Below are 25,640 nucleotides of genomic sequence, written 5' to 3' on the forward strand. Positions count from 1 at the left end.
TGTTCCAGGCACTCAGAATAGACCAATGACCTATTCAGACAAGACCTCTGCATTTATGGAATTTATATTCTAGTGTCAGCTGGTAGATTTGTTTGTTTGTTATTATTTAACTTCTCAAGGCCATTTTCTGATTTGTGAAATAGAAATAATAATACCTGTGTTGTAGGTTTTGTTGTGAAGGACAAATGGGATAATGAATAATAATGTGCTTAGCCCAGAACTGGCATTTAACTAATCCCACAGATCTACCGTGTATCTGTCTAAGTACTGTGTGTCTGTCTGTGCTTTATACATTAAAAAAGTAATTTTTTTTTGCCCACCTCAAAAAACAAACAAACCAACACATTTGGCACCCTTGGGGGCAATGTTGTCTTCAAGCAGAATACATGCTATGAGACAATTATTATTTTACATGTTTGCCTTTCTTTTTTCTTTTTTTGGGAAAAAGGAAATGTCTTACTCATTCTTTAATCTTTGTATCCCTAAACCAATTACACATTTCCTGACACATAGGAACCCAGTAGCTGCATGTTGATTGCATGAACAAATGGAGTGCTTACAGATGAGAAAACAGGGTCTCAAATATAAACGATTTACTTGGGTCTCCCAACCTAGTATACACTCAAGTCAGTCCTTTAACTTGTGGCTTTTGACTCCATATATTTTTGTGTATCCACTGGACCACTTATTTTTCCTACGTTAGTGTCAATATTTTGTAGCGCTTTACAGATTTGAAATATTTTTAAGTGCTTTATACACAATGCATGATGATTGATTTAATCACGAGTCATAATCTGATTTTTCTTGAGTAGGTGTCGCCTGATTCAAGAGAATGACTAGATTTCTTTTGACCTATTGGATATGAGACAGAAAGGAGAGAAAAGGGAAAGTCAAAAGATGACTTTTGAGGGCTCTAGCTGGAGCAAGTAAGTGCATGGTGGTGACATTCACTGAGCTTAGAAGAAGGGGAATACTTTGGGGGTGAAGATAATACATTTAATTTGGGTGCCTGGAAGATTTCAAATGGATAATGATACAAAGGAGGCTAGATTTCTGCTGTCTGGTGCTCAAGAAGAACAAATGAGATGTGTATATAGACTTGGGAGTCATCAGCCTATAGATTTTAAGTAAGGTCATAGAAGTAGATGGAATAACCCCAGGTGAAGGACTACAAGAGAACTCTAGAAAATACTTTTCTGGAATGTTAAGGGAAGAAGTATTTTCTTTATAAAACAAGAGGCTGAAGTGTCTTGAACTGAATTACCCAAAAGATGTGTCATATTACAATAATATGCTATCAGTTGGTTACGTGTTTTATTGTTACATCGATTCTTTATACCTTTCAAAGGCCAGGTGGGGCCTGGGTTGGTCAGAAGCTGGTCACTTCTAGTCAAAAGTAAGTTTGTCTGCTACCCCAATGTAATATAAACTTGTATGTCCTATGTGTTTTATGATATGAAAAAAATGTTGAAATTTTGCAGTAGAGAAATGGGAGGGAATGATTAATAGTGCAGAAAGTATAGTGATAGGTCATTGCTGACCTTGGTGAGGATAGTATCAGTTGGATAGCATGTATGAAAGCCAGATTTGAGTAGCTTGAGGATGAATTAAGATCTAGATATAGTGGATTTCATATATTAGGGACCTCAAGATGTTGAAAATTTAGTCTTCTGTCTTATTGCTCCATGATCTATTGTTTCCATTGCCAAAGTCATATCACGGTTCAAGACGTATGTTGAAATTCCATCCAGGAGGAAGGAGGCAGAGACCAGAGAAGAAAGGGTTGTCTCCTCAATTAAAAGATATTACCAAGTAGTTGTGTACACCATTTCCACTATGTCCCATTGGCAAGCAAGTATGTTTCATTTTCAGTGGCCTAAATCTAATATTTAAGAAGACAAGGCAAATGTCTTTTGAGAGACAACTATTCTCTGACTCAGTGGATGTTTTTTAAGAAATTTCATTGTGAAGGAGAGGTGAGAAATCTGGAAGAATCTGGATGAGAAAGTGGAGAGGGAAGAGGGACTACTTTTTTTTTTTTTTTTTTTTTTTAGGGTCAGAGAGGTAAGAGCATGTTTAAATAAGATTAAGCCACCAGTGGAGAAGTTGAAAGAAAATACAGGATAGAGATCACAGTTGGAGCCCTTGCTTAGATACTTGGAAGTGAGGAAAAGCTGACTGTTTTAAAATGCATAAACAGGTAGGTATTTTGACAGGAAGTTGAGTAATATTTCACGTGATAGTAAGAGGTATAATCATCTGTTGAGAATGATGGCAAGAGTGGAAGGGTGAGTGTTTTAAAAATACGCCAGAATGTTTGCAGCTTCAGAGGAAAAGGTGTCCTTTCTGTGCGAGACTAACGTTTCTGTCTTATTCTTGATTTAAAAAAAAAAGTAATATAGAAAATTTCAAGCATGAATAAATGTAGAGAGAAAAGTATAACGAACCCACGTATACTCATTTTTCTGCTTCAACAATTATGAACTCATGGCCTATTTTCTTCCATGTATATGCCCACCAATTTCCTTCACGTCTCATTAATTTCAGGTAAATTTCAGGCCTCATATATTTCAGTAGATACCTCTATCATTTAAGTACTAGTTTAAAAAATATAGTCACCTACCATTTTCACATTTAAAAATAATTTTAATATCATCGAGTATTCACTTGTTCAAATTTCCAGTGACCTCAAAAATGTCATAATTTTTTTAGACTTATTTAAATCAGGATTAATGAAGGTCTGTGCATGGAGATGGGTGACAAGTTTGTTAAATCATTTTTAATTTCCCTCATTTTGTATTTTTCCTACTGCAATCTATTTCTTGAAGAAACTCACTTTCTGTCCTTTGGTTTTCTAGACTCTGAATTTCCACTCTAAATTGGCCCATTCTATTCCCTGCCTTTTCTTTTTTTAACCATTTTTTTGTTATTATTATGAACTCCTAGATTTAAATATATTTTATATGTTTTAATCCATATGTTATTAGATTATTCATCATGTTGTTCTAAATTTGGCCAGTGGGAGCTTCTTCAAATAGCCTCCTGGGTCCTTTTGTCATGACATCAACCGTCTGTGATCGACTTCCCTTGCTCTCTGTAGGACTAAATGCTCCCCACATAAAATAAGCCATCCCTGCAACGATCCTGTCTCTTTTAGTGGGAAATGGTATTTCAAGATTAAACAAAGTTTCAGAGATGTTCATTTGTATTGTGTTTGTCACTTTTTCTGAGTTTTTCAGTCGAGAGCTAAAAGATTAGGTAGATAGATGATAGATAGATAGATAGACAGGTGATAGATAGATAGATAGATGATAGGTAGATAGGTAAACTATTTCACCAGTTCATATGGATACTTACAATTAAAATGCAGGCTATAGGGATTTTATTTAACTTTTTCTGTCCTATATCTGTACTTTCTTTTTCCTACACCTAGATTACTGCTTGTCAATAACAATAGAAATGATGGAATTATAAAAAATCATATTGTATTTTTCACAATATACATAAAACAGTCTCAGAATAATAATATAATGCTAACATTAATACTATAATTGCTAAAAATGCATTTTTTATGCATTCTTTACTTTATAGACTAGCCCAATAGGGATGTTTAGTAAAATTATTCTAAGTCTTGGAAAAGTTCTTCTTGATGTGGTTATACTATCAATTGGATATAAATTTAGACTCATTTCTGTTTTCAGTGTTTAAGAATTGCTTTTTCTAAAATTTAATTTTGTTTTTTAGTTATGTAAACTATGTACACAGTCCAAAGAGAAATATTTAATACAAGTCATACTCAAAGAAATTTAACATCTGTCCCTGTCACTGCCACACAATCTCCTTCTCCTCCGTGAGTAACCTTTTTTAACTTTATGGTTTATCCTTCCATTTTTTAATTATAAATTTAAAAATATGTATGGTAGCATCATATGTTCCTTTCTTTTTTTTCCCACATTGCTTCTTTCACTTAACAGTATATCCTGGAGATCACTGATTTAGTAGAATATAGAAATAGTTCTTATTTCTTTTTACAGCTGCCTAATGCTCCATTGTACAGATGTATCATAGTCTATTAAGCTAGTCCTTTCTGTCTTTTCTAATTACAAAGTCTTGCAATTTATAGGCACATGCCTACATCTTTCTGTGTTTTTTCTCAGTGTGTCTTTGGGATGGATATCTAAAAGTGAGATTACTGGATTAAAGATTAAATGTGTATATACATATAAAATTTTGCTATTGGAAAAATTTTCCTCCTTAAATATGTACGATTTTGCATTTCTGCCAGCAAAGTATGAGAGACCGTTTTCTCAAAACCTTGTCAACAGAATGTGTTGTTAGACTTTTGCATGTTTTGCTAATCTGATAGATTTTTTAAGTGGTATCTCAGCATGCCTTCTTATTCTGATGAGGTCAAGCATCCTTTCATGTGGTTAAGAGTCATTTTTAGTGAATTATTTATATCTAGCCAATTTTTATAGATTTATTTTTTGTTCTTAATATTTTTAGTGGTGCTTATATATTAGGTAAATTAGAACTATGGATATTAATTGCAGATATTTCTTTCTTAGCTTAGTCTTTTTCCTTTACTTTCATTATTTAATATTTTAATCCAATTTTTAAAGCATTTGCATTATTACTGATCAATTTTAAGTAATAGGAACACTCTTCTCTCTTCCAATTTAGAGAGAAATTCTTCTACGTTTTTTTTTTCAATTACTTATTTGGTTTCACATTTTACATCTAAATATCCCATCTGTTTGGAATTTATCCTGGTATATATGGTGAGCAAGGGAACACAGTTTTGTATTATCTAAGATATTTTTTCATATTTAGTTATACAATACCACTTATTAAAATGCACACCCCATTCTATTGATTTTTAGATCCTGTTTTAGCAGATCCTAAATTTGTACTTGTTATTGGGTCTATTTCTATATTTTCTGTCGTGTTACAATGGTCTGTCTGCCTCTTCTGACAAAAACACCTACTGTTTTAATTAGAGTCTTTGATATCTGGTAAGGCTAGGAGCACTGCACTCTTGTTCTTCAATATTTGCCTAGCTATATTTGGATGCTTCTTCTTCTGAATTAATTTTATAATTAGCTTGTTTGCTCCAGATGAAAAGAAAGGATTCTTTTCCTATGCTTTTAATCCTACTTCTTCCTGGCTCCTTCAAATCCATATTCTGTCATCTAATCCCACTCTTTCCTAATCTTTCATGTTTCTCCCTTTCCTTTCTCTTAGTTCCTCTTCCAAGGAAATCAGGTCTCCTTCCCGTAATCCCAGCAGAAACACACACGCACACACACGTGCATGCACACACACACCGCCCTTAGTCTTCACCTTTTCTCTTGTGTTCTTTCTTTTATCTACTAATTACATTCCATGTCTGTGCATTATTACCTCACATTTACTCTCCACACATTTCTCCTTCTCTACCCCTTTTCTGAGAACACTGTAACATACAAAGGATTCTTATTTTCCCTGCTTTATCTACAGCAATAGCCTTTCCTGGATTCTCTTTCTCTGTCCTCTTTCTGAATTTAGCTTTCAACTAAGTGTTTGCATGAAAATTACTTCAAATGGTCAAACTTGTAGAACAGTGCTGCTTTATAAATGATACATTAGAAAAGTTATTTTTATACTATTTAAAGAAAAACTTACTTATATCTCAAATAATAGGAAATCATAAAGTAACACTGAAAAAAATACTTAAAATCTAAAAAGTCACTAAATTAATATTTGATAATTAACCATGCTTCCTGAAGGCATGGATTACCTCTCACTTGTTTTTTATAGTATTCAATTCCAGAAGAAAGGTAATTCTTAAAAACTAGAGGATAACATTTTTAATATTTCCTGACATGCCTACCTCTACAGGTTAGGTTGAAATACTATAAATGCTTGTGTGTGTATTAACTAAGATAAACATATACCTATCGCCAAAAAGACATTAATGAGGTAACAGGTATATAATCCCTCACTTGCAATTTTAAAATCCAAAATTTCTGAAGACTGAATTTGTAAGCAGGTTTGACACTAAAACTTGTATAAATGCTGAACCTGATCCAAACTGCTTGAAACTCTTTGTATCCTTTATCAGATTTATGGTGAATATTCATATGTTTGCTACAGAAATATGAAATTTTCTGTTGCTTCAGGCCCAACTGAGCGTATTACATGAAATACATTATGTGCCCAATATTACTTTCTAAATCTAAAAATTTCAGTTCTGGTACACATCTGGCCCCAAGGGTTTGGGAGACAGAATTTGAGGACCTGCCTGTCTTGGGAAATTAAATAACATGACAATCTACAAATTCTGCCTGCTTTTCATTGAAATTTTTTTGAAAACATCTTCGATATAACTTTAAAAACTTACTTACCTCAAAGATCATGGCATTATATACTAACTGGCCATGTGTCCTTGGGTAAGTCACTGTGTCCCTGAACTTCATGTTCTTCAACCATCAAATCAGGGTAATCAGATCTTCTGAAGGGGTGAGATATGAAATAATAGAATGCATGTGACAAAAGATTTTTCAGTCTATAAACTGTGCTGCAAATATATAGTTATTTTTTTTCTGTTAATAACTGGCATTATTCTTTAACAATCTATTTGGCTTTCATACTCACTAAGAGCTATTCTTGAAAATTGTTTACAGATTCTTAATGATTAGCACTTAGAATGATGCATTTTTTAATATTCAATATTTATATTATAAGATATTTTGTATTATATAAAATATAATATATTTTAATATTATAAATCGGCAAGTAAGTATTCCTGGTGTGACCGCTGCTGCAGATTCTAGCTGATTGTGACATGGTTTGTTTTACGTTTCATACTGTTAGTAAATGAGGGAATGCCAAGGGGGAAAAAAATGAAATCCTTTTAAGTGACAAAGAGTAACTTCTAGTTAGACAGGGCTTTCATTACATCCATCAGGAAGCCTTAGTTTCTTTGTTAAGTAAATTCATAATTTGCCTGAAATAATGGATGGGTTAACCAAGAGCTTTTTTTATAGTTAATATGGTGACTTAATTCTTAGTCATCCTCTTTCTTATGGGATAGAAGCAAGCAAAAATAACAAGAAAGGATTGTTATTCCCACCCAAATGTATGATATATATGGTGATGGCAGTAGTAGTAATAGTAGCAGTAATAGTAATAGTAAAACCGTCAACTTCTATTTTTAGACTCTTTTATAAATCATTGACCATTTTCATATAGGCTTTTAATAAAAAATTCCCCCAAATTCTAAACAATAGGTCAGGTAACTTTTTCTAGTAAAGGATTACTTACAAATTTATCCTAAAACAAATTACCAAAGAGGGAAAAGCCATCAAATCTAGATATTTTTCTAACGTGTTTTACAACATTTAGTATTTAGGAGGAATAACATAAGTATCTGAGATCACTGTAATGACTTCAACAACAATTTATTATTTCAAAAGAAATTGACACTGGATTTTTATTGATTTTTGAAATATGTCATTTTCCATCTCCCAATATAAGAGTACAATAGTGTTGACATGCACAATCAGTATATACTGCTGGTATAGATTTCTAGAAAATGGACGATTTAATGTTTCTAGAAATGACCCATTCTCACAGGGTGGCAGGCAGACACAGAAGGATAAATCCATGGTTTTTATGTTAATCTCATTCTGTATATAGAATGTTAATAGAAAGAAACATACTCAATGGTTTTCTTAATAGTTAAAGTAATGAAGCTTTCAAAGGAGGTAATTGGTGAGCTGATAATGATTTATGGTAAATGAAATTATTTCTGCAATGAATTTTCCATATATCCCTAAAGTAAAACTATAAAGTTTTGTTTCATAGAGTCATATCATATCCTTCCCAGAACATTAATTTCTCAATGATATCAATATTTTTACATAATTTAACACCATGGTTAACTTAATTGCACTTAAATATACATATATTTTATCTTTATAACTGGAAATTCAAATATTGTGTTTTGGCATAAGTGTAAGTGGCCATTTGAATAAAATAAAATATTTTTTTGTCATTGAGAAAAAAATTTAATTGGTTGAGTGAACTTTTTACTTCCAACATTTTATTATGAGTTGAGTATAAATAGTCAATGAGAGCAAAGAATGAGCTTTCGAAATGCATTGAAACAGTAAGAAGAAATTTCCATTTATGATGACTGTTTATGCTCTCAATTTAAATAACTAGAAAAAATATAAATCAGTGTGTGCAGATGTTGGAAAAAATTAGCATATAACTTTGTTACCCAAGAAAAGGTTAACAAATGAGTTGAGCTTTTTACAGACTGGAAGTCATGTAAGTGGACCCCAAATTAGAAAATATGACCTGTACCAGTAGAAAAAGATCAATCAGCAGAAACAGATTCAGAAAACACGAATATTAGGTAGTTATTACAATATTGTCTATATTGTCTATATGTTTAAGATGGTAGAGGGAAACAGGAGAATGATAAGGAGAGAAATTGAAGATATGAAACTCTTATTAGAGTTTAGAATTTGTAATGCAGTGTTCAAAATAAAATGTATACTTTTATTTTATTGATGGGATGTACATAAGAATAGCTACTGCAGAAGAAAATATCAATGAACATAAAGCCATAGCAATAGACTATCCAAAATGCAGAATAGAGAAGAAAAGAAAGAAACCTTGAAAAAATAGTGTTAGTTACTTGTGGGACAATATCAGATAATCATGTAATTGGAGTACCAGAAGGAGGAAGAGAATGGATATTTGAAGAAATAATGACCAACATTTTTTTCCAAATTTGATGGGAACTCTATTCAAGATCTAAGAAGCTCAGTGAAACTCAAGCAATATAAATATAACAAATAAAATAATGCCAAGACACAATATAAAAAGTTGCCGAAAGCCAATGATAAAGCACCTCAAAAGAAGCCAGAGGAAGAAGTCTTTTTTTATTTTGAATGAGAGACAAATAAAAGGACAATAGCGAACTTCTTGTCAGAAACTTCTCAAACCAAATCACAGTTGAGAAACTTCTTTAGAGTACTGGAAAAAATAGTCTACCTAATACTCTATACATAGTAAAAATATCTTTCTAAACTAAAAGCAAGTAAGGACAGTTTTAGGGAAAAAAGCTGAGAAAATTTGTCAACAGCAGCTCTGCAGTCTAAAAAAATTGTTCAAAGAAGTTCTTAAGATAGAAGGAAAATGATGCCAAGTGGAAAGTTAGATCTAAACAAAATAAGTAAGTATGTGGGAAAATGTAAAAGATACATTTCTATTTTTAAAATTTTGTTCAAAGATAATTTACTGTTTATAACAAACATTGTAAGGTTCATAGCATATATAGAAGCAAAGAAGTATGGCAGTAATAACTCAAATAATAAGGAAGAAATAGAACTATAATGTAGTAAGCTTGTTATATTACATGTGAAGTGGTGTATTATTTAAGAGTAGATACCGAAAAGTTAAAGCTGTATATTTTAGACCCTAGAGCAGGGGACAGCAAACTGCAGCACAGCAGTTTTTGGAGAAAAAAAAAAAGCAACCATTCTTGCTAGTTTTTGTATTTTTTATGGCTGCTTTCACTTTACAGTTTAAAAAGTTTAATAAGTAAAACAGAGCTCATATGGCCTGAAAAGTCTGAAATGTTTATTATTTCATTCTTTACAGAAAAAAAATTTGCCAACCCATGATCTAGAGAAACTACAACACAACTAAATCAGAGATATAACTAATAACTAATACTGCAAATAAAATGGAATGATCATATGAAGAGCTTTTTAAAACCTCAATTAATCCAAAGAAGGCAGGGAAAAAAGAAAAGAGGAGCAAAGAACATCTGGGACAAGTGAAACACAGCTAGCAGCATGGTAGATTTAAACTCAACTATATTTATATTAAATATAAATAGACTAAACATTTCAATTAAAAGGCAGAAGGCATCAGATGGGATTAAAAGAAGCAATATCCAACTCTGTGTTGCCTAAAAGAAGCCCACTTAAAATGTGAACAAAGAAATAGATTAAAAGTAAAAGCATACAATTATATTTCATGTAATCACAAATCCATAGACAAGTGGGGTGGCTATATTAATATTAAAGTAGGTCCATACAATAACTTGGATGCCTGACAAAAACATTACACAAAGGGAAAAAAAAGCCACACAGAAACACACTGTAAGATCTTAGCAGAGTTGTTGTTCATAGAAATCATTGATTCTAGGGGTTGGAGGTGAAAGGTGGGAATTGACTGCAAAAGGGTAAGAGGGATCTTTTTGTCATTATAGAAATGTTCTGTGTTGTAATTATGGTAGAGTTTGCACTCTTCTATGCATATATCAAAACTCATTGAATGTGCATTTGGAATTAGTAAATTTCTTACTTTGTTTTACCAATAAGTCTATGAGATAAACAGAACAATGATGATTATCCAAAGATACCTTAAATGATATGCTTAAAATCATATAGGAAGTTTACAGTTAACGTGTTAAAGGTAATTATATAGACTTTGCCTATCTTGTTCATTGCTGTCCCCAGATTTAGAATTATTTGTGACTATAATCATGCCCAGTTAACATTATTAAATGACTGAATTAGAGAATAAAATAATGAATATCATGTGATAAATTATGATTTTCAACTAATCATAAAAATGCCTCTGGTAAGTCATACGGTGGTACTACAGGTTAGCTGCAAAACCGAAAAACATGCTATATACTTATTTTTAAATTGTTCAGATAATACATTCAATACATTTTTTTTCAATCTCAGATACTATTTCAGGTGAAGTACCTTTAAGTTTAAAGTAGTGTATCCAACTACTAAAATGAAAATAAATAAGGTCTTTCCAAAACCTTTTGGACTTTCTGTATAGAAGTGTATTTATTTTACTTTTTCAGATTATCAGCTAGACCATAGTTTTAAATTTAGAAGTATTCACCTGAAAATATATTGAACGCATTATTTGGGAATGTAATTAATGTTCTATTTTTTAAAGTGTACCTGTGTCTGTTACTTTGCAGACAATCTCTACTGTTTCAGCCCACATCACTTAATGTAAAGTATTGTAATAGTATTTTCAAAGAAACTAGCATTTATTGAGCAGTTTCCATTCACTAGGGACACATAATAGCTCTAAAGGTCAATACTTGTTTAGGGGAGCGGGGGCAGTGGAGAAAGCATTTTAACAAAACAAAACTGAACCTGAACCATTGAAGAAATAGTATGTTTTTAGACACATTATTCACTTTTTTTGAATTCTCTATCACATTAAAAAATAGCAAGGGGGTTTTGGTCTTTTACTATTTATACAAGGTGGTAATGTAGTTTTTTAAATGTTAAGAAATATCAAATACTCCATTTTAAAGGAAAATTGAGTCTAAAGTAACTAGTTTTGTGTGTGAAGCTAGTAAGTGATGGGGAGGCTCATGACAGTTGAAAATGAGTGATTTCTGAAGCTTTGCTTTGTATCATTCTTCTTGTTTGGCTAATTGTTTCATCTCATCTTGATTTATGGATGTTTATATGAAGGGAGGTTAAGAGAGTATACTTCTTGTTTTTTATCTTGTGTATCATAAAGTAGTTGCAAATTATCGAAAGGTAATGAAAATCATTTTAAGTAGAGGTGATTAAATATATTTATTCTTTTATCTGTACCTCTAGCCACCTTTTTTTCCCTGAAAATAGACTGGTAAGTTCAGTAAAATGAACAAAATAGTTGTACTCATAATCACAGTTTGATACTAAACTGGAATACATGAACCAGTTAAACCAGCACTGAAAAGCTAACCCGTTACATAGGTGGATAACACATAATGTGGATGGAAATTCAGGTGAGGGGAAAGTGAAATCATCACTAGGTTGTACTATTACCAATTACTTGGACTGGACCCTGTTGAGGAGATAAGCGCTGTGCAACGGAGAGTATTTTCTCTGGTATTTCTTGTGTCACTGAAGAAAAAATATGCTCTCACGCTGGTACAGACCAATTTCTTCCTTTTTACTTGCCTTTTCCATCAGCATTCAGATATGCTGTGGTGTCCATCCTAAAACACCTCCATCTCTTCTTCCCTACCTTCCTCCCTCCTTCACTCTGCTCTCCCCTCCCCTCCCTTTCTCTCTCTATGGCTCTCTTTCTCTCTCAAGCTCTCCGTCTATCTTTCCCTCCTTCCTCCCAAATTTCCTGTATTTCCATTGCTCCCAAGCCACCATCATCTCTCCCCTGGGCTTCTGTACTATTCGCCTACTATCCCTGAGAGCAAATTTGAGCCCCCTCAAAGTCCATTTCCCACAGAGCAGCCAAAGTGATATACTCAACACAAAATCAGATCATGCCTCCAAACCTCCCATCCTTACAACTTTTCAGTGGCTTCCCTGTGCCTTTAGACTAAAATTCAAACTTCTGATGAAGGTCTCTAAAGCTCTCCAGGGTCTGGACCCAGCTTGCCCTTTCGACATTGTCTCCAATTAACTCCTCCTTGTTTAGTCCATTCTCAAGGACCTGCTTTCTGCAACTTAAACTCAACTATTTCAGCCTTTCCCATTTGTTGTTCTTTGTTGCAAACTTTTCTTCCCCTATCTTTGCATGCCAACACCTTCACATCACAATATAGGTACAATTATTATTTACAAGTTATGGATTGAATTTGCCTGCTCTGATAATAATAAGCAACCTTTATACAGCACTTGATATTCTGAATCAGAATTGATTCTAAGAACTGTATATTTATTCTGATATATTAATGTTAAATTATACTTATTATTCATTTATCATTTAATTTTAATAATAAGCTTTAAGACAAAAAACTATTGCTACCCCATTTTACAGGTGAGGAAACTGAACAGAGAAAGATTAAGAAATTAAGTAATGTGCCTAAGGTCTCCGCATAATTGGGAAACCAGGATTTCAACGCAAGCCCTCTGGTTTCATGGTCTTTGTTCTTAACAGAGCTTTTCATTGATGCCTTTGTATTCTTTGAAATGCTTCTCTGATAACAGTACACAATGGATGTGTGTTTTTGGCAGTCTTATTTAACGAAACCTACACAAATACATGTAAGATTTAAATTTATTTTATCAAATTTTATTCTCTTTTAAAACTGCTTTTAAAATACTTCAAAAGGGACTTTTTTAAAAAAAAAAAAAGGGACGTTTTAAAAACTGAAACAAAACAAAAATATGAAACTCATGTGTGTGGAATGGGACTCAATCAATTATTATGTAAGAACAATAGGAATATACACCTGTATCCTTTCTGCTATGATCTATTTACCTGAAACACTCTATGCAGAGTATTTCCTATATGAAGATTTCAATTGAATAATTACATATGCTAATTAATACAGCAAAATAAGTTTCTTGGTAAATACTACTAGTAGTTGTTTAACTTGACTCTCAAATTTCTTTTAAAGTTTTCAGTATTCTACCTCATTTATTTCAACTTTTCAAAGAAGAATAGTTTTATTAAGATAAGTATGTCAATGTTGAACAATAATTTCTATAAGACACTTTAAATGATATAGTGCTTTTTATTTTATCAAGGTCAGAGATTGCTTATTAAGAACACATTGAATATCCTCACAATAGATTTCCTTAGTAGATATTTTTGCTGGGTAGGAGATAAAAATCTCAATTCTGTTTCATGAGCCAAATTTTCCTAAGTAAATTTATTTTCTTCGCTAAATATGTGATTATACTTGTGGTAAAGAGCCTTTTGATCTTCAGTTGGTTGAATCTGCAGATACGGAACCCACAGATATGGAGGGTCAATCTGCAATTTTTTTTTTTTTTTTTGGCTGCCTGCACGACATGTGGGATCCTAGTTCCCCAACCAGGGATCAAACCCACGCCCCCTGCTTTGGAAGCGTGGAGTCTTAAGCACTGGACCTCCAGGGAAGTCCCAAGAGATTTAATCCATTCATGTCTTTGCCACCACCAATGGTGATGACTATGATAGGGTCTTAAAAATACAGGAAACCTACCATATTTCCCCCTCCAGAATTCAGAAATAACTAAAAAATATGTAGGGAATAACTGGTAGAGACAAAAATACCAGACTTGGGGCTGATAAAACTAGATTGTTGAATGTGATTTTGATAGATGACTACAATGGGCTTTTAAAAGCTCACTGTCTAATCCTTAAACATAAAATCACAAAGTGAAAGAGAGTGAACTGTAGGACTTCCAGACAGAGCAGCACGGCAGAGAACAAGCAGACAAGGGTAAACCCTACAGCAAGGCAGGCATCAGAAGGAAAGAGAGAACAGCTTTGAACTCAGCAATTTATTTTAATTCTGTTAACACTGAGGAGGTCAGTGAGGGGTAGGTGAGGAAAGACCAGGAGTGATGAATTCTGACTGTGATGTTACCCACGTTTCCATATAAACCTTATGGGATCATTGAATTGAGCACATCAGCAAAATGTTTGCTCCAATTCCTGGAGTCCATGGCAAAACAAAAATCTTCAGAAAGATAAAATCAAACTATCTACTTGAACAGACACGATAGTTATATCTAGTGCTGTAAAGTTCTCAGTTATCTAGACAGTTTTTACATTTGTAACAGGCATACCAAGTCACGAATAAGATTTTGACTTCATCCCGGAACCAAAAATGAGTACAACATCATGTTAATAATCAAGGAGAAGGGTTGAGTATCAATATTAACTGAGAAGTTATTTGTTAAAATTGTTTTCCCTCTAATGCCACTGTTCAATAATGTTCACTGCTTTACATAAGAGACTTCAACAGTGCCACTGTTTACATGAGAAATTGAGTTATACATAGCCAAATAGGTGGAGATTTTCTAATGGCCTATCACATTTCAGGGCATCCTGCTTTAGTCTCCAGAATGCACTGTTAACCTCTGTTCTTTTGTTTAGCTATTGTGGAAATTCACACAAGGGGGAAATTTCTCAAAAAGAATACATAAGTCAAAATTGCTTTTTATGTAGAAAGATGATTCTGATAATCTTCTGCCAGTACAATATGCTTTGAGTTGAAATTGCACCTTATTTGGAGTAAGCTCATCGTTATATATTCATTGGAATTCCAAGCTCCAGCTGATTGAATTAGCCGTCCACCCCGTCCCCCAGGTATGATTGGCAGATTTAGCAAGTAAAAATACAGGATTCCCAGTTAAATTTAAATTTCAGATAAACAACAAATAATTTTTAGTATAAGCGTGTTACCTATAATAGTTGGGATATATATATATATGCTAAAAAATTGTTAATTTTTAATTTGAAATTCAGATTTCACAGGGCATTCTCTATTTTGCCTGGCAACCTTATCCCCATGACAGGATACAGCTCCTTGTGTCTGCCCCTGGAATATGCAACCGAATATATTCCTTTATTTGAGTATTAATTTGATAATCTTATGATTATAATAGCTTTACTGGCAAACTTATGGTGGGTTCAATTATACTGCAGTTTATCTTTCTTGTAAGATAAGGATGTTCATTTACAGACTTAAGCATAAGGCACATCTGGATATCAACTTGAAAAATCATAAGCGAAATTACTGTCTTTCACAGTCAAGTGACAGGTTTCTAGTTAAACCTAGTGGTAGATGTTATTTTATGAAAATAATATATATTTTCCAGTGTAGGAAATTATCAGGATCAGCTGTGTTGGCCTAAAAAAGGTCTTTAATTTTAGGCAGCTACTTGAGTATTGATATATCTCTATTAGCATGAAATATATTCTTAGATTTTGGATCAAACTGCAAAATTTAGTACTACTTTTAGGAACCAAGTTTGTCTGCAACTGAAGTGGCTAGATGAGTACTATGGCTCTAGAGCAGGGTTTGAAACAGTACCCTCCCAGCCTAAAAACTTTACCCTTGGGAAGATTAATATTTATTATGTGTCCATGTGGCTTTATATTTACACCTTCTCATAGCCTTAGCAGCTAAAAAAATCTCAATCCCAAAGCTATTTTCTTTTCCTTTTCAGTGCCGATTCAGTTCTCCATACTTGAAGTCTGATGATGTTTTCAGGGTGAATTGACAAAACTTAAAGGGCACAGCTTTTTATTTTTAAAATATGTATTGTTTTAGAGAAAAAACAAAGGATCCCGTGGTACACTTCCCTTAAAACTTACAATTGAATTCTGTTCCATGGGATTCTTTGCATTTGGCAAGAACATTACCATGTCTCATATCAGATATATCATGTAAGGAAGTCAAACGTATTTAGGGCCTTCGTGCTTTTTAGGTACATTTCTGTTGTGTTTATTAAACACGATGACATTAGATGATTTTTCGCAGAATTCCCATATGAATGTTCCTGTCTGGGATGGCCATTTATAACCACAATTTTTTTTTATAATTATTAAAGCATAATAAATTAAGTAAACATCCTGTCTAGCTATTTCATTAACAGAAATACTTTTTCAGTGTAATAGCTTACAAGGTAGATTATAACTGTGGTTGTTCTGAACAGAATTAGATACTTTATTTTTAACATCTATTGGAACAAAAAATGAGTCCCTGTCAGATATTTCCAGTGGCAGTAATTTGAAAATAGCCAAAGTTATATACACAATCCTGCTGTGGACAAAACTATAGCAAGTTATTGTTGACAGCTCTATGGTTTGAAGATAAGACACGCTACAATAATTCCTGTAATTTTCTGTAAGTGGTATAACAAACTTGGCATTTATTTATCTTCTAGATGAAATGAACGATCATCAAAGTACCCTCTCCTACATCCTGATAAACCCATCTCCAGATACCAGACTAGAGCTGAATGATGTTGTGTAAGTTGATCTCACATAAGGCATGTATTTTCAGAAAACCACTGATTTATTTACTTTCATATTTTTATTTCCACCATAATAGCCCCTTATCTTTCTTGCAAATGCTTAGGAAATCAAAGTCTAATTTTTGTGTTCAATAGACAGATGCATTTTGTATATTGCTGTGTGTAATACTATATAAAAGCATTGTAGGATGGTAGAAGTATAAAAGAAGGAAAAAGCAGCATGAATTTTGTATTTTGTGAGCAAATATACATTTGGACAAATAATAGAAAATATGTGGAATAAGAAGAGATCAACTCAAAGGAAAACCTAAAATATCCCACACTAGCCAGTTTGAAATACCTGAGAGTTTCTCAAAGCCAAGGTAAAATTGGTCAAAACCCTTATTAGGAAAGGATCTATGGTAGTAATTTGATTCATCAAAAACTATGTATTATGCATGTTCAATTGTACTAGTGTTGCCTTAAAAGTGTGCTCTATAGAAACAAATAAGGCATTTCCCCTGATTTCAAAGTGTTTGCATTCTAATTAACAAAACTACGATTTAAGCATAAAGTTTTAATAGCAATATATATATGACTTTGTCACATGACTTAAGCATTGCTTAAGTGAGATGGTGCTTTTCAAAACTCAGGAGAGAAGCCATTATTGTGAGCCACAGGGATTACAAAGGATGACGGACTTGAACTAGACACTCAGGGTAGATGGAATTTGTGCAGGTGGAGAGAGAGGAGGGGACGTTCCAGAGCAGGGAGATGGCTTGAGAAAATGCACTGCCTGGGCATCGCATAAGCGTGCCAGCTGGCAATACTACAGAGCCCAGTTTGACCAGAGTAAAAGCTTTGTATTATTAACATCTCTGTCGTTAATTAGTTAAACATAATATTGGCAACATATTAAACCTGGCTTTGGAAGGACCTTAGATGACAAAATAAGGAATTGATATTCAACCTTATAGGCAATGGGCAGCACTTGGATATATGAGCAAGAAAGTAGCAGGATTTTAGTAAAGGCATTTTGACAGTTGTAGGTGTAAGCCTAGGTGAGAAATTCCTAATAAGAAGCTGAGCTTGAGGTTCATGGTCCTAAGGCTGAGCTGCACCAAGGCCTGCTTACACAGGGTAGTTAACTCCAGATTGTATTGGTGACATAAAACAAATGCCAAAGATTCAAAAGTCTTGGTGGGTGTTAGGTCCACAGGATGTGTTTGTATCTATAACCTGGAAATAAGTAATAAGGTCAGGGACTAGGAAGAGTGAGAACATTCTGTGATGCAGAGTGTAAAGTGGATCCATGCAAGTGATTTAGAACTAAAGCTAGTAATATGCCAGCAATTAGATGCTGTCAGTTTCGTGGGAGATTTTGGCTAGGGTTGGAGGGTTCAATTTTTTTTAGAAGAACTCTGTAAAAAGCAATAGAATTGATTGGCAGGATGGAGATAAGAATCGGTCATAACATCTGGATGATGGATTGTAAAAACAAGATCCTATGGAGGTAAACTTATGGACAGAAAGAGTGAGACTTATTCATTGGTCTGGGAATTGGAAAATAAGGGCTCTCACATGGCTTTCAGATTTCAAATCTATGTGATTGCAAAAGAAATTACTGCTTCACTGAAACAAGTCAGTATAGGGAGGCACTTTTTCAAGCAGGAAAGAGCAGTCGTTGGGTATGGAGAAAAGAGAGATGATGAGCCGGAGTTTAGGTACATTGTTCAATGTGCCAAGTGGAAAAATCTAGAAAGCATATAGAGATACAGTACCAAGCTTTGGAAAGAAGCTAGTTCTCTATAGAAACTAGTTACTTCTCACCTTCTAAATGAATAAAACTGAAAAGAGAATGATTTTTTGAAAAAAGCGATACATAAAGAAGAAAAAGTAGAAGAATGAATATTGGCCTGCTGAGTACTGCTCAGTTTTAGGGCAAAAAGACGAATGTGCTTCAAAAGCTTCTTAGGAAAATACATCAGCAGGAGTAACTTTGACCCAAAATCAGTGTGAAAAGATTTTTATAAGGCACCTAAGATACAACTAGCAAGTTTAATAATGCTTTATTTTGCCATCTGATGATACTGGTTAGAGTATAGGAACTTGGGGGAATCTGATGAATGGTAATTCCAGCTGCCAGAGTTCTTCAGGCGGCTGTCAAAATTTATATCCAGTGGGGACGCTGAATTTTTGGAGCACTTTAAGCTAGATGAAAATATCTTATTTGTGATGCACCTGGCTTTCAACTGCCCATTCTGGAGACTTCACTTAGTATATGACTGTAATACAACAAAACTGCTCCGTTTTTCTTGTGTCCATATTTACACATGTCTTTCTTCCTTTAACCCATAAAATCAGGCAATTTTATTAAATCTGCCCTTGTAGTCCCAACTTTCATATGTCTCTTTTTCAAATTATCAACTATATATATTTTTTTCAAGTTGGGCTTACCTTATTTTTATTTCATAACAAACTGTAAGTTTCTTGAGCCTAATATAATTCTTTTCCATGATTATTTTTGATGGCATGGGAAGATAGTGTTAAACTTTTGAGTCTATGTATCAATACAAATCCTTCCATCAGACAGATTTTATAATTCAAAATAATTCCTGAGACTTTTTAAAACTGAAACGTAGAAATAAAGCATATAATGTTACAATATATACAGGTAAAATAAGCATGGAATTTTCTGCCTTTTGGATGCTATTATTTATTATTAATTTTAAGCTAAAACATCAACTTGACTGCTATAAAAAAAAAAAAAACCTCTTTTTGCCATGATCTGTTGTTTTGCATTGAGATAATTAAATTTTAATATAACTGGAGCAAGAAAATATGCTACCATGACAAGCAGTACAAAAAATGCATTTAAGAAATTTATTTTATTAGACTCATACGTTTAGTAGTGATTATAATACGGAAAGGAAATTTTGCAGCTACATCAATGAATTTAAGGGATAATGGATTATACTCATAACTTTTATGTTTTACTAAAAAATCACTTTCAAAGGTTCATTTTAAATGAAGGTGCAACAATAATTTGATTCGAAGAACAATAAATCACTAGGTGATATGGTGTTAAAAAGCTTAATGTGCACTATTAGTTTTCTTCATTGATCTACTATGCTATTGATATTCAAAGTAATTATAAAGCAGGTGGTTGGATAACAAAATCTAGTTAACAGAGCCAGGGACGCTAATCTCAACTTTCATTTGATCCAAGGGAATAGACTGTAGTGCTTGAAATTGCTCTTTTAAGGGACATATTTTATGAATATTTTTCCTTTGGTTTTTAAGAGGAGAAGTACAAATCTTCATTAGAGTCCCCACTTTTAAAATAGTTTCTCCATTTATTTTGTAACTCCGAACATTATTATAAAACTATGAAATACTAATTGCATTTGCACCTGAACAAGACTTTTAGAATGCTGCATTACATATATTTACTTTCCTTCTCTCCCTTCTCCAAAACCTCAGTGGCTTCCAGTGGGAAGCGTTTGGAACAGAAATAGAAAATACTTATCCTGAAACTTAAAGTCCTTTATTAGCTGCTTTCTATGTTTCTTCCTGAATTTACCTACCATCATCTCCTGGTCTAACCGGTCCTCTAAAGTCAAACTCATTTTCTAAACGTGTTGGGAGTATCCTTTTCTGTGTCCCATTTCCTCTCCGTTTGTCTCCACTTAAGCCTGGAAAGCCATCAATCCAACCTCCTCAATAAACTATTCCCTCATTCACTGTTGTTCTTTTCGTCTTTCTGTGATGTTTGGAATTTCTTTTTAATCTTTCTATGTGTTTCATAAATTACACTCTGTTAATCCTCTGCAGGGATCAGAAATGTAGGTTTTTTGTATTCCCAGGACCTAGCCCAGTAGTCCAGACATGCTCAAGAAACGGACGCTCATGTCACTTGACGGTCTGAAGTAAAACATCTCACTTGAAACAAATTCTAACATTATCGAAATGTGTGAGTTTGGCAGGTGAACATTTTCCTATTTACTAGTAGAATGAATTGAGAATTATTTTCTTTGTCCAATTTCTTACTATAGCATAACCTGAATTTTAGGTTAATAAATTTCCCAACAATTAAAATATTATCTAGGCATAATATCCTCCAGAGCGTTTATGAAATCATTAATTTTATAGAATCATAGAATATTTAAATTAAAAAGCCTATAGAATAATGTAGGTCAAATTGATTTAGGAATGATAAAAATAACACTAAGAGCAGTTGAGTAATATAATCATGGCTAGGATTTAGGTATTCGGATAGAAAAATAGCCAAAGAAAAGAATAATAAATCAACAAAATACTAAAATAAAACATAAACTTTTGAAAAGACAGAGGTGGTGAAATGGATCCTAACTGAAAGATAATGATTCTTCATTCATCCACATTCATCTTGATAATCTTCTTAGGTGTAGAATTATTACAAGCCCTTGCCAAATAAACAGCAAGTCCTTCCACCAACGTTACATAGAGACAAGTTTCGATAACCTTAAACACTGAACAAATAAATTTAAAGTAACAATCTAAAGTGTCAATGTGAACTAGTTTTTTTGATTACAGTTATTTGCCTTGTTTTCTCTTCTTAGATACTTAATCCGACCCGATCCACTGGCCTACCTACCAAATGGTGAACCCAGTCGAAAAAACAGTATCTGCAACACCACAGGCCAAGACTCTCGGGAGGAAACTCAGCTTTGATAAAAAAGAAAATAAGAGACTTTTTTCTCCTACAAGGATCTTGCTTGAAACAACTCTAAATCTTAGAAAAATAAGAGTGTTGCTGGCATGAAATAAACTAGATTGGAGTATATCCAATTCTCTCATATTTAAAAAAAAATCTATTCTCCTAGAAGTTTAGATTATTTTGAAATTTAAAGTACTGCTTTGTTGGTACTCCTCCCATTAATATTTGAAAGACATCAATGGAATGATTTTGAAAACCTAAATTGAAACACAAAAATTTGAACCTGATGTTTCATTGTTTGACAATAATACAAACTGTATGAAGCCAATTTTTAAAAAGTATTAAGGTTTATGAAAGTAAACTAGAAATCCAGTTATATTTGGTGCGTCGCAATGGACATAGAAGATTGTTGCTCCACTTAAAGTTAAATGTGTCCTATTATATTCTTTAAACTTGCTGTTTTATAAAAATGAGCTCATCACAAGTGTCCGGCCTTCTCTACACAGATTAACAGATAAACTTGTGTGGCTGACTTTTGTGTAAGAATCATAGTTTGCTTTAGAATATGAATCTATAAGTCATTTTACCCTTTTTGTTGACTTTTCATATGATATATTCATTTTAGAATTTGAGCTGTTCATAGCATGTTTTATTACTCTGGAGAAACCAAAACAAACAAAAAGAAATATTGACTACATGAACTTTTCCCTAACTTTATGTTTAACACACGTTGTATGCCAAGAACAGTATACGAAAGCAAATATTTATTGTTCTCCTAAAAGGATCCTAACATAGAGAATACTTAAAACACATTTGTCGACTTAAATCTAATCTAAGAATTGAAGCATTAATTGAAATATTCAGTAATGATTTTCATTAGACGCTTGAGCTTTAACATTTTTTATATATCTATACAGTATATTTCATTAGAAAGATACTTTAAACTTAAAAGAAGCAAAATTATACTTTTTATAGAATACAAAGAAATTTCAAAACATTAAAAGTCCTCCTTTATGCCTTTAGTATTGAAATAATAATACACCAAAAAATGGTATATCAAAAATTTTGATCTAATTTTGGAAAGTTATCTATAGGAGCTATGTTTTAACATTGTGAGGAAAAAGCATAAAATAAAAATAAGTAGGTTTTGCTGTTTAAATGTAAGGTAAACCATACATAATTTGACAGTTATAAATAAAGAAATGCTGACCTTTGGCGACATCAGTGCTTTTACCTGCATTGCATTATTCCCTTTCAGAACCAAGTTGAAAAGCACAGAGCACAGTTTGCCAGGTAGTTGAAATGCACTTTTATTCCCATGAAAGAGACATTGACAAATTTAAAAAGATATTTTTCTTCCAATTTTGTATATTTCTGAATTTGACATTAAATTTTAATTCAACAGAAAATAGGACACATAAGACTAGAAAGAGACATGTTATCATTTCTTTTCATAAAGAGGCAGATAAATTGAAAGGAAAATAGAAGGATTAAAAATAATAAAAAAGCCTAATATTTCCCCAATAATTCTATGGATATAAAAATATAAAACATAAAGTGTGAAATTATAGATTATATAGCCATTGTATAATCTGGCTTTGAGAATATGAAATGCCTATTTGTTTAGTATTTTACATTACTCTCATTTTAGAATGACAAGAACATCAAGAATGTCCCCTAAAATAGGGAGAGCCTGTATTTAATTTTCTTTAACTATACAGGGAAGTAGAATTTATAACAGGTTACTTAAAATTGGAAGCATATCTTAAAACAAAGATTGTATGCATATGTATGTGTGTATGTTATAAAGACAGGTGAAATATATTGGACAAACACATATTCACATGTAAAATTTCAAACTAAAGGTGGAATTGAACAAATACATGTAATAGAGAACAATAATAAGTTTGATGAACTTTTTTTATATTTGCACATTGATATTTAAGTTTGATGTTTCTTTGAGTTGCCTTTTCTTTACTCCATTACAGTTATGTTTAGGAATAAATGTAAGATTTTATGAATCTTCTATTTCCCCGCAAGATCTCAAGTTGAGTATTTTTGCATTATGACAGTTGTCAAGACTAGGATTTTAAGCTAGGACCTGACTATATTTCCTATAACACTAAAAAATTTGTTTCATAAATTTTACAATAATTATTTTTGATTATGAACATTAGCCCAAATTTAATATTTGACACAATTCATATTAGCTTGCTATAATAATGATAGTTTATTAGCTTTTCTGTTATTTAAAGAATAAAAACAAACTTATAAAAGCCTTTTAACAAACAGTTGCCTTTTTAAATACTTACACTTGCATATGAAAATAAAAGATGAAGTCAACATTAGTCCTTGTAACCCTATGGGATTTGGTTCTGTTTATTGTCTATGTACCATTTTGCTACCAGTTACACTGAATTGCTTTAAAATAAATAATAAAATTATTTCTGATGATGAAAACTCTTGATGTTTTTTGCCAAAACTTGAGGTGTTTAGACAAATTATATTTTGATTTGTCGCAATTATATTTTCATTTGTCACTTTAATATTTCAAAACCAATATAAGCATGAAGGTGATCTCATTGGAAAAGATAGCCATAAATAAACTCATTGAATTACTTCTTAACATAATAGCTCCTGAATAACTATGTCACAGGAAAAGGGAAGGAAGGAAGGAAGGACAGGAGGGTGGAAAGAGAGAAGAGGAAGTGAACAAAGGGAGGGAGGGAAAAGTAGAAAAGGAAAGGGAAGAAGAGAGAAGAAAAATAAGGCAAAACGAAAACAATGTAGGTTCCAGAAGAGAATTTTTTTTTTTTTTTTTTACAAAATGGAAGATAATGTCTCAATACAGTCATTTAAAGGCCAGAAAAGCACTGGTTAGAGAAAATAAAAATTTTAAATGCAAAGCTAGACTTTTGATCTAAGGAAAATGGAATAGAAACTTTTCTCCCCATTCCTTCTAAGTACAGGTAAAAACCCTAGATATGAAACTGAGCAGGACCTTGTGGGGCCTTCCCAGGAACAGACACCCCCCGCACCATGTCCCAGGAAAGCAGTCAAGCAAGACAAAATAATAATAGTTCAACCATAAAACAGTCAAGGACCCTTAGTTCCTCAAGGGCTATAAATTCTAAGCCATATCCTGGAGCTGTTTTGCAGATACTGAAACCCCCACAAGAGGGAAGAAGTTGACTGTGTGCTGCCCGTAGACCCTACACCAGCTGGAATCAGAAAATTGATAATTGAGATTCCTGAAATAACATCCTGTTACCTCACCACCAACCAATCATAAGGATGTACATGAGCTGATCACACAGGACCCTCTCCCTCACCTTGCCTTTTTAAAAACCCTTCCTCGAAAGCCACTGGAGAGTTTGAGTCTTTTGAACAGTAGCTGACTGTTCTCCTTGCTTGGCACCCTGCAGTAAATGCTGTACTTTCCTTCACCACAACCAAGTGTCAGTAAATTGGCTTTGCTGCACGTTGGGCAAGAAGACCCAAGTTCGGTTGAGTAACAGATATTATATATCAATCCAGTATAAGAAGACTGAAAAGTAAAGAGAAGAAGGAAGATGGACTAGGGAACTGGGGCTTGAGGAGCAGCATGGTGGTGAGTTCTCTGGGTTTTCTTTTTGCGTTCTGTGGAGCTTGCTCTGGATATAGGGAAATACTAATGAACACAGACAAAATTACCAAGAAAAACCTGCTCTGTTCTTCCAAGGGACCGACTTTGCAGCATATGCAACTGTCACAGCACCAGCCTCCTGATGATCCTGCAGTGTGAGTGGCTTGTTCAGAGAACGTCTCCTAAAATATATGGTGGTCAACACACCCAGTGGCTAGGAGCTTCCCTCAGCATCCCCTCGGATGGTGGTATAGTCAAGTGCCTCCAGTGAGACCCTTCCCCATGAAGACTCTCCTGAGATTTCCAGCAAGGGAGAACCACAGTGACTTTTCTGCAATTCTTTGAGCCACAGCAGTGCCAACAGAGTCTGGGTTTCAGCCCTGGGGTCTCTTCATGGGATGCTGTATCTCAGCTCTGAAGACAATGCATGCTCCTTGTATCTGCTATTGCTATATTATTTCAAGTTCTTACTACTTGTTACTAACCAATCTGTCATTACTCCAAAGCTCTGCTACAGTTTATAATTATCTATCTTAAACTTTCTCTGTCCAAATCACTGTGTAGTTCCTTTCTCCAGATTGAACAC

The 25,640-nt window shown here is 33.3% G+C and overlaps 1 protein-coding gene across 5 annotated transcripts in view; it reads left to right on the forward strand.

Moving 5' to 3' along the window:
- Positions 1-24,921, forward strand: part of KCNT2 (potassium sodium-activated channel subfamily T member 2) — a 373,164-nt gene extending 348,243 nt beyond the window's left edge. For 4 of the 5 annotated variants that reach the window (XM_082425465.1, XM_082425468.1, XM_082425466.1 and 1 more), the window contains 2 exons: positions 16,662-16,746; positions 21,332-24,921. In XM_082425465.1, coding sequence (XP_082281591.1) covers positions 16,662-16,746; positions 21,332-21,443 — 197 coding nt within the window. In that variant the 3' untranslated portion in view covers positions 21,444-24,921. The remainder of the gene's footprint in view (positions 1-16,661; positions 16,747-21,331) is intronic. The other variant, XM_082425469.1, reaches the window with a different exon arrangement.
- Positions 24,922-25,640: the final 719 nt, after the last annotated feature.

Source organism: Balaenoptera physalus (assembly GCF_965194825.1).
Source record: "Balaenoptera physalus genome assembly, chromosome: 1".
Taxonomy (NCBI): domain Eukaryota; kingdom Metazoa; phylum Chordata; class Mammalia; order Artiodactyla; family Balaenopteridae; genus Balaenoptera; species Balaenoptera physalus.